Source organism: Notamacropus eugenii, chromosome 1 (assembly GCF_028372415.1).
Source record: "Notamacropus eugenii isolate mMacEug1 chromosome 1, mMacEug1.pri_v2, whole genome shotgun sequence".
In the NCBI taxonomy this organism is placed as follows: Eukaryota; Metazoa; Chordata; class Mammalia; order Diprotodontia; family Macropodidae; genus Notamacropus; species Notamacropus eugenii.
This window is the reverse complement of record NC_092872.1, coordinates 204,101,531-204,111,637: the sequence shown is the minus strand read 5'-3', so window position 1 is coordinate 204,111,637 and position 10,107 is coordinate 204,101,531. Positions and strand designations below refer to the sequence as shown.

At 43.3% G+C, this 10,107-nt stretch overlaps 1 protein-coding gene across 1 annotated transcript; it reads right to left on the bottom strand.

Moving 5' to 3' along the window:
- Positions 1-252: 252 nt before the first annotated feature.
- On the bottom strand, positions 253-3,068 carry HMX2 (H6 family homeobox 2). The gene is made up of 2 exons (XM_072639091.1): positions 2,498-3,068; positions 253-1,432 (listed from the first exon to the last, which is right to left on the bottom strand). Exons 1-2 carry the CDS (start codon positions 2,778-2,780, stop codon positions 879-881), a joined length of 837 nt encoding a protein of 278 aa, XP_072495192.1. The 5' UTR covers positions 2,781-3,068; the 3' UTR covers positions 253-878.
- Positions 3,069-10,107: the final 7,039 nt, after the last annotated feature.

Sequence of the window (10,107 nt, the reverse complement as noted above, 5' to 3'; positions counted from 1 at the left end):
CAACACACGTGTTGAAAATAACGCTTCTGACTTTTTTGATCCTGTCCCGCAGCAGTTTATAATCCATATCCCCTTTCCAACTCTCTGAAGGATATCTGCTTAGGAGACCTTTGCCTTCTCTCCAGACGGAGAGGGATTACTTTAGGTGGGGAGATGGAGAGGAAAGGAGTTGGGGGACCTGAAGGGGAATCAGCAGAGTTTCATAACAGAGGAAGGTGACGTTTAGAATCAAACCAGTCAAAGTTAGCAAACGACGTTTAAAGTGTTTTATTTGTCTTCACCTTTTTTTCTTTTAAAAATATTTACAGATTTGAAATCCTTCTTTCGTACCTACTCATTCCCGGATGAGAGGAACAAGGAAGGGAATCTATACAATAGGCAAAAGTCAACAAGTGTCCTGCTTGGAAACATTATCTATATCTATATATCTATATGCAAGTTTATATATAGACTATAGATATATATGTATATAAAATCTTTATTTTTTTCCCTTCCAATTTTTTCTCTGCCGAAGCAGATCTGGACAAGATTCTTTTTCCCAAACTAGGGAAATTTCTTCCCTTGCCTCCTAAAGAAAACCTCAATATTTTAAAAGAAAATTAGGTTGGGTAGAAAGCAGGCGATTCTCCTTAAAAAGCACCTTTAAAAACTCTATAATAATAAAATAAAAATAAGGAAAGGAGTCCATAAATAAGAAATAATTAATACACATGGTGTATTTCTTAATATTTAGAGAAGCACATTGCCTTCATTCCTATACAAATGGGGAAATGCGTCAATTTCAGAAGTCTGTTTCAATAGCAAAGGAGAAAAAATGGGATGGAGAAAGGGTTTGAAATCTACAAGGGGGCGGTCAGGTCCTTTGGGGTTCAGTTTGGTCAGTAGTCAATCTTGTTGTACAGATTATAGAGAGGTAAGGCTGACAGGTTGCTCCCCGGATAGTACAAAGGGGCCGGGAAAGCTATCGATCGGGGCACGGGGACCCGCAGGAGGGAATTGTCTCTGAACACCAGTGGCATCCCCACCAGAGTCTGGGCAGAGGCGTGGGCCATGTTGGCCGCCTCCAGTTCTGCAGAGAGCTGCCTCTTCCATTTGTTCCGCCGGTTCTGGAACCAAGTCTTCACCTGCGTTTCGGTGAGCTGTAGGCTGGAAGCAAGGCAAGCACGTTCCGAACTGCTCAGGTAGCGCTTCATATCGAATGTAGACTCCAGCTGATACACCTGACTGCGAGAGAAGACCGTGCGGGTCTTCTTCTTGGCGGATCCAGCCTGCCGATCTCCTCCAGAATCTCGTGGCCTCTCTGCTCCAGGCGATGGTGACCCGGGGTGGAAGTGTTTCTCTTTCTCTTCCTTAAAGTCTTGTTGGGGTTGGGAAAGGAAAGGCGTCCTGTCCGAACTCACTGATCCGCCTCCTCCGCTGGCCTTTGAGTTACCTTTAATACAATAACAATGACGATTGTAAGTTCCTCAAGGAGCACAGGGAATTGATTGAAAATGGGCCTACGGGGTTGGAAGATTTCCTAAGGAAGACTCCTCTACTAGCGCTCACTTCTACACAACACACGCGGCCTTGAACCGGGGAAGTTTTTAGTTTGTTTGAAATAACCATTTAGTGAAACATTTTGATGTGACACCCAAGACAATTCGAAGAATAAACACAATTCCTTTCAGTGGCTCTTGGTCCCAAAGACATTCCTTCTCTCTGTTCTGTCTTTGTTAAATGATTTGTAGCCGCTGTACTCCACAATCAGGGTAGATGGACGGCTGGTGGATTTATTAATAGCGATAATAATAATAAGATTTCTGAGATAACTAGACTTGCGTCTCTGTCTAGATCAGCATTTCGTAGAACGTTTGTTCAGAAGTCAGGCTAAAAACAAACGCCTCCTCACAACCCACCCCCCCCGACACACACACACTCATACTCACACACAGACATTATAAAGACCAATCTTTGAAACGCACCCTTGTCAATCACCTCAAATTGCTAATCGCTCCAAAGAGCCAAGGGAAGAAAAGCAACACAGCTTTTTCTATAAAGAATTCAGCCGGCTTTGTCTATGACTGTCCAGAACGTAGAAAAAGAAATGTTCATTGTCCAAAAGGAAAAAAATAAAGGGAAAAAAACTGTTTCTAGAAGAACATTCCCTTACCTCCAGTCAATCCTATAGCCCTGACCCTCCTTTCTTTCTTCGCCCCCCTTTCGAAGTAACCTCCTAGAAATGTCACAATTCACTCCCCAACGGCGGGGTTCACTTTTGTCTCGTTCTCTATCCATCTTTCGGGTTGTGGGAACATAGAGCTCAGGACGGGTGGAGAGGGCTAGGGTTAAAGAGTGAGAAAGGCTGCCGAGACCAATTCCCCGCCCTCCAACTCTGCCTGGGAACGGCCAACCGTAGCCTTAGAGAAAAGATCCTGCCTGCCTCTCTCCGAGGCGCCCACTGCTCAGCTTCCTTTCCTGCTGTGCAGAAGAGAGCCGGCGTCAGAGCACTACTTACTGAGACAAGTTAGAGTGAGAGGCTGATGGTGCTTGTGGCCCGACTCCTTCGGGCCCTGCGAGTCGGGGCAGTAACAGCCAGAGTGTTTCCAGCCGTCATCCGCCTCCTCTTCCTCCGAGGATACCGATAGACTCCTTTTCCTGGTGGCCCAGCCCGCGGCGCCTTTGGCCCGGATCTCCCTGGACTCCTCAGAAGGCCCGCTGCCCAGGATGGACTGGATAGTGAAGCTGGAGATGGGGGCAGTGGCTGGACAACATTTGCCAGGGTCTTCTTTGCTGCCCATCCTGGGTTCATAAGAAATAGCAGGAAATCAAGAAGTCCCTTTAGAGATGGTCTAGGTGGAAGGTGTTGGAGGGAAGGAGGGAGAAAGGGAGGGAGGGAAGGGAGGGGGAGAGGGGAAAGAGTGGGGGCGGGGGAGTCGGTTAACGCTGCCTTTTTCTGTGCCGGGATGGGGTGGGTGAAGGAAAAGGGGGCAGGGAGGGGGAAACGTGGTTATTTGCGTTTCTGTGCTAGCGAACGTTTTCCCTGGGCTTGCCCCAGTCCGAATGCCCCCTTCTCTCCAGTCTCTATTGATTTCCAGGCAGCTGGGTGGCGTCGCGGCTTCATTTGCATGAAGGTTACATCTATCGCGACCAATCACAGTGTTGCAAGCAAGTCCCGGAAAATTTCAAAAAATTCTAGACCCCCTATGTACCCCCACATCCTTCCCTTACCAACTTTCCCATCTGGGGACCTAGGCAGAGAAAGATGGGGAGAATCTTTGTAACTAATTGGTAGAGTCAGAGAAATCGACCCTTTGCCTTCAGTTGCAGAAGAGCCGGGTTTCCAAACCTTGTTGCTAATAGGAACCAAGAGGATGCTGAACACTTCTGCTTGGTCCTGAGCGCCGCCTTATTCAGCTTTTTCTAATCTTTGGGCTCTGGGGCGGAGATGGGGTGAGGGGGTGAAATGTATCTGCAGAAGGCCAGCTTGGGTTGCTCTGAACTGGGGCAGCAGCAGGAACTGGAGCAAGGAGAGCAAAGGAGGGTGTGAGCTAATTTTTACATTATTATCTTCTAAATGTTTTTTTTTTCACCTTCTTTCCTTTTGGAAAGCAGTTCCCAGTACCCGGCCAAGTATACAGGTTTATGACTCAACCAGAGTCCCTTTACCTTTTCCCTGCCCAACCTTCGACCCTGGTGAAGACTTGAAAGTCAATGGGCTTTACAGCTCCTGTGGTGTTTCTCTGCCGTGTTGGCACAACTACTGAACTCAGGGTCCCAGGAAAAGAAAGAGAGGAAACTGTGAGTAGGGGATCACAGAGTGAGCAGACTAGATCATGGTCATCGTCTTAAACAACACCTCCTCAAGAAACCTCATGATTTCTGAATTCTAATGACAAGGAGGCAATGTGATGTGGAAGGAAGCTTATAAACCTGGCTTTGGTTCACAGTTCTGTTCCTAACTGGCTGTATGACCTTGAACATGGTTCTGAAGCTCTTTGGATTTCCATTTCCTACTGTATTTAAAAAAAAAAAAAGTTGCTGAACTAGATAAGAGATTCTTAATCAGAGTCTGTGAACTTGTTTTGTTACTATTTTGATAACTGTATTTCAGTATAGTTGGTTTCCTTTCTAATTCTTTGTATTTCATTTTATATATTTAAAATTTTGAAAAGGAGTCCATAGACTTCACAGACTTACCAAAAGAGCTCCTAAACAAAACAATATGAAACGCTGAACTAGATGATCTTAAAGGTTCCTTCCAGCTCTGTTCATTTACAAATATAAAGAGGAAAAAAAAACGTTTTAAACCCCCACACCTATCCCAACTTTTTACAACTTGCAAACAGACTCTATTAGGGTGAGGTTTGCTTTCCAACTTGAAGGAAAATAGAAATTAATTTAATTCAATTTAACAATAATTTATTAAGCACTTTCTATAAGCAACATTCGGTGTTTAAAAATAATTTGCTCCATTTTGGGATAACCCTCAACAGAGTTTGCTTCTTAGCTCAGTCTGGGTTAGAATAGGTCAGGATGCACCCACCCACCCAAGACATCACCTCTGCCAGAGGATGCCCCAGGCTCTGTTAGCTCTTAATTAAACATCCCTGATTTCATTAAATGGACTATGGTATCTCCAGCCTTCACAACGACATGCCCTTTTCAGAACCACCAGAGTGCAGAAGCCTGTAAGGTCTTCCAGCAAACAAACTCTTCTCTTTGTTTGATTTAAAGTGGGAGAGAAAAAGAAAAAAGAGAAATCTAGGAGTTTCACTGGAAAACCTGGCTTTGCCTAGAAAGGGAGTTTGCTCCAGATTTCCCCTAGTTATGCATTTTCCTTACTGTTCCTAATTGTGGGTTTCCAATTTTTAAGCAAATATACCTGTCCCACCTTTACCAGAGAAATCTCCCAGATAACAGGGAGCTGCTAAGAAGGCAAAGGGAATTCTCTTCTTTGGTGCCAAAAATCCTAGACCAGGACTCTTGAAGAGAAGAAAGTAATCCTCCAGAGGAGGGGAAACCATGGGACCTCACAGCCCCGCATGCTAGTCCTTCTCCACAGAGTGAAGTCAGGATCATCTGAAAGCAATTCTGCCAGCATAGGGTGTGTGTGTGTGTGTGTGTGTGTGTGTGTGTGTGTGTGTGTGTGTGTGTGTGTGCGTGTGTGTTGAGGAGAAGGGAACCAGGGAGAGAGGGAAGCAGAGGATAAAGATGTTAAAATGCTCTTCATTGAGCCCTTTTGAGTTACCCCTTTCCCACACTTCCTTCTCAAATATCAGTCCTTCATCATGAATTTGGAGGAGACGGTTCCTCCTTCAAGGAGAACTAATAAAAGGGACTTGCTGTTTCATTCCTTAGAGGTGTGTCAAAAGGTAAAACATGGGTTGTGCTGATGCCATTGGAAAAGACCTAGCTACCTGAGTATACTTTGGAACAAGTCTTTGACTATTACCTAAGTACAAGTCTCAATTCTGAGACTTGTTAGCTGGGAAACTGGCAGAGGGAAGCAACTTAGTCTAGCTGAGCCTCAGTTTCCACATCAATAAATTGAAAACCAACATCACATTTATATAGCATTTAAACTTTTCCAAAACACCATCCTAATAATACTGAGGCAGAATAACAGTATTGTACAACATGCCTCACAGAGTTTAGCTTTAAAAAACTGTAAAGCTCTACAGAATGTGTTATGATCATTTTTTTCACACGTACCAGTGATTTCATTTATATAGTCAATTCCTGGTGAGGAACCTCCCTCTATTAATGCATTTCTGCACCTAAGGTATAATTTATACTCTTAGAAAGTTGACTGGGATATTAAAACTTGCCCAGGGTATCAGAGGCAGGACTTGAACCCAGGTCATAGTAAAATAAATTTAGAGTTTCAAGAGACTTTAGTGATCATGAAATCCAAACCTTCAAATTGCAGAGGAGAGAAGGCCAGGTTGGTTGTCAACAAGCATTTTTCGGATTCTTAATATATGCCAGGCACTGTACTCAATAAAAGGTTAAAAAAAAGTTCCTTCTCTCAAACAGTTTACATTCAAATAGGAAGACAACATGTAAACAACTACATAGATATAAGATATGAGCCAAGGTAAAGTAACCAGAGAGAAAAATGGCATTGGGGGATTAGGGGAGGAGACTAGGAAGGGCCTGCTAAAATAGGGAGGATCTGAGCCAAGACCTGAAGCAAAGCAGGAAAACTAAGAGAAGGTAAAAGGGTAAAGCACCAGAGGAATGGAAGATAGAGCATCTTATTTGAGGAATTGCAAATAGGCTGGTGTTGCTAAAATGTAGAGTGGGTGAAGAGGAGGAAAGCATAATAAGGCAGGAAAGGCTGTAGTAAGGAGTCAGGTTCTGAGAAGCTCTAAATGACAAACAATGCCAAAAAGATTCAAGGTTTTTGTTTTTTCCTTTCTGGGTGAGGGCAGTGACATAATCATTCCTATATTTTAGAAAATTCTCCTTGGGAGCTGAATGGAAGATGGATTGGAGTGAGGAAAGAGTAGAGAAAAGAAGACAATTAAAAGGTTCTTGAAATAGTGAGCTAAAGAAGTGATGAAGGCCTAAACCAAGGTTGTAGCTATGGGAGCCAAGAGAAGAAAGGTATCAGAGAGATGCTGTGAAGGTAGAAGGGAGAACATTGGACAACGAATTGGATATCTGGGGTGAAGGAAAGTGAGGACATCCTTCTTGTTCACCTGGCTGTCCCTGAGGTCTGGAATTCTCCCCTTGTCATCTCCCACCTATCTTCCTTCAAGTCTCAACTAAATCCTACTTACTTCAAGAAACTTTTACCCATCCTGTTGAATGCAAGTGCCCTTCCTCAGAGATTACTGCCAATTTCATATGTGTGTGTGCATGTGTGTATCAGTGTATGAATATATGTATGTGTATATATATATGAATATATGTGTTTGTATATATGTATATATGTGCATATGTGTGTATCTATATATAGATAGATATAGAAATCTTATATGTATATAGCAAGGGCAGCTAGATGACACAAGGAATAGAACACTGACCCTAGAGTCTTCTCAAATCCAGTCTCAGACATTTACTAGCTATGTGACCTTGGTCAAGTCACTTAACCTTGTTTGCCTCAGTTTCCTCATCTGTAAAATGAGCTGGAGAAGGAAATGGCAAACCATTCCAGTATGTTTGCCAAGAAAACCCCAAATGGGATCATGGAGAGTCAGACACTAGTGAACAATAACAACAAATGTATATAGTTGTTTGTTAGTTGTCAATCTCCACTAGAATATGAGATCTTTGGGGGCAGGGACTATTTTGCCTTGCTCTGTAGCCTCAGTGTTTATCGCTGTGCCTAATCCAAAGTAGGTCCTTAATAAATGTTTGTTGACTGACTATTTTGATGCCCTTAACAGTATCAAGGTCACACAGGGAATGGCTGAGGCAAGATTCCAACCCACGTTTTTCCGACTCCATCCTTATCATTATCATCTCATATCTTCCTCAGACCTTTCCTTCCATTATGATCACTGAAATGTCAGAAGGTGATGTATATCTAAGACCAAGCAAATTTAATAAATATTTCTGGGAGTTTCCCATGGGTCTTGGGCTACAATGTCTCTTTCTTGCCCTCTCTTAAAAAAAAAGCGCATTTCCCCAATAAGCTTGAAAGAGAACTAGGCAGGTTCATAAAACAAAGTGGAAATTTACTTGGGTGAGGCCACTAGGAACCCTTTATAGGAAGAGAAAAAAGGAATAGGTTAGGAGTGGAGGGAAAGGAGAAAGGGACGGGGGGGGGGGGGGGGGAGATAGGGGGGTTGGGGGGAGACAACTGGGAATAGTAAGCTGGACATCAGAACAATGCTCTAGTTCCAGCTCTGTCCTTAACTAGCTGGGCCACTTTGGGTAAGTCACTTCTTTCTGTTAGAGTAAACACAGTAGCTATTTGCCTAAAGCACAACACAGTGGGCTGAAAAATCAGGTGTACTTTTTTTTTGCTAGGGAGGGGTAGGGGTGAGGGAGTTTTATTCTTTAGAATCTGTTCTCACATTAAAGTCAGAAAATTCTACTTTCATTGGCACTGGGCCTGGTTAGTATGATATGCTGGGAATGTGCATTGGATGTGGAGAAAGAAACTTTGAATTCTTGTCTCAATTTTTCTGTTTACTACCTGTGAGCCTTAGAGTCTGTTTTCTGTTTTGGGGCCTTGTTTTCATTCTTGATAAAATGAGGGAGTTGAACTAGATGACCTCCAAAGTCTTCTCCAGTTTTAAATCCTATGAATGTATATAAATTAAGTGTGTAACAGCAAAGGCTCAGTTTTTTCCTGTGAACCAGATATGACTTGTCCTGGCTCTGACTTCCCATCTCTTGAACTCAGTGTTTTCCTTTATAAAATGAGCGGGGTTGACAAGACACTCTCTAAAGAGACTCTGTTCTACTGTGAATTCACTTCACCTCTGTAATATGCAAGGCCAATTTCAAGCCACATTCGCACCACCCCAGTGACCAGCAATAGATCTGATAGGGCATTTCAGTTTTGTAAGAATTTTCTGAGAAATAGAGAAGTGAGGGTTGCAGAGAGCAAACCCTGCAGCTACCTGCATCATTCCCAGAAGATTCCAGATGTGCCCTAGGATCCCAGTAACATTTTCCTTCAGGCCCTTCCTCCCTCTGTGCTCAGTAACACTAGCTGCCCAATTCAACTTAAGGAACCATAGTTTTAGAATAGAGATCATTCAGCTCAACACTCTCATTTTACTGAGGAGAAACTGAGGCCCATGGAGGAGAGTTACTTTTTTAATATGACAGTGAGAGAAAACATCAGAATACCATGTGCATTCCTTCCATGAGCAAGAAGGGAGATTTGCAAGAATCTGATCACTTAGTCAACCAAGTAGAAACCAACCAGTGCCTGTCGTTTTTTTAATAAAAATGTGATTCTCTCCCTCTCCACCACCTCCCCAACAACTCTCCCTACTCCCCCAAATCAAATCAAGGGTGGGGAGAAAAATACAAATCAATACAGACAAATGTCAAGACGTTTTAAAATGACATTTTCATTAACTCCATCCACCATGTTATGCCTGGGATATTGAATAAAGTACTTATAATATAATTACCAGAGTGAAATGACGATGGCTGCCTGGACCAGAGGCATAATCTTTAACTACTTAACTCCTTGATAGACTCATTAATGGACTAATTGATTAGGAGTTGGGAAAGGGAAGCAGGAGGGGAAGAGATGAAGGTTTGGGGGGTCTGTGCAGGCCAGACTTTGGCCAGTGAGGGGCAGGTGCTGTCCTGTTTTACCACATTAACCTTTTCAAGGCTCTGCGGCGGGGTCGAGACACATTACAAATGGTCAGCTTTAATCATGATGTCAGCTCATTAACCCGGAAAGACCCCGCACTGAAATACAATTTAGGAAATCGTCCTTCATTCGGGCTGGGCTCGGGCTCAGGCTCAGGGCCCCCACAGCCAGACTCCACCTAAGTTCTCACCCATTGGCAGTTCTTATCCCCTGCTCTCCTCTCTTCCTCCTTCCCCTCATCTCCTCTCTCCTCCTCTCCCCTCCTCTCCCTTTCACTTCCCTCCTCTCTCTTTCTCTCTTCTCCTCTCCTCTACTGTCCCCTATCCTACTCTCCTTCCTCCTCCCCTCCCTTCCTTTTCTCTTCTCTCCTATTTCTCTTCTCTCTGATCTTTTCTCCCTTTACTTCCTTTTCTTCTCCTCCTTTTCACTTCTCCTCTCATTCTGCTTGTCTTCCCTCATCTCTTTATTCTCTTTTCTTTCCCTTTTTTCCCTCCCCCTCCTTGCCTCTCTTCTCTCAACTTCTCTCTTTATGTCTTCTCTCTTAAAATTTCATCAACCCCTTCCAATCTCACCATATTTCAATGGAAAAGGCTTCTCACCTGTGTAGAGGTGAGAAACAGACTGACTCACCCTTTCCTTCACCAGATTAGATAACCTGAAACTTAAGTTTACATTGCTGATATTAAAAAAAACAAAAAAACAAAAACAAAACTTCAGATGTGACTACATTAAAGGATGGATCACCCCCAGACAATTGTTACATTATTTAAATTAAAATTAAACAGATACCATCAAAGGCTACTTTACACTAAATTGGGTCATTGTATATATGT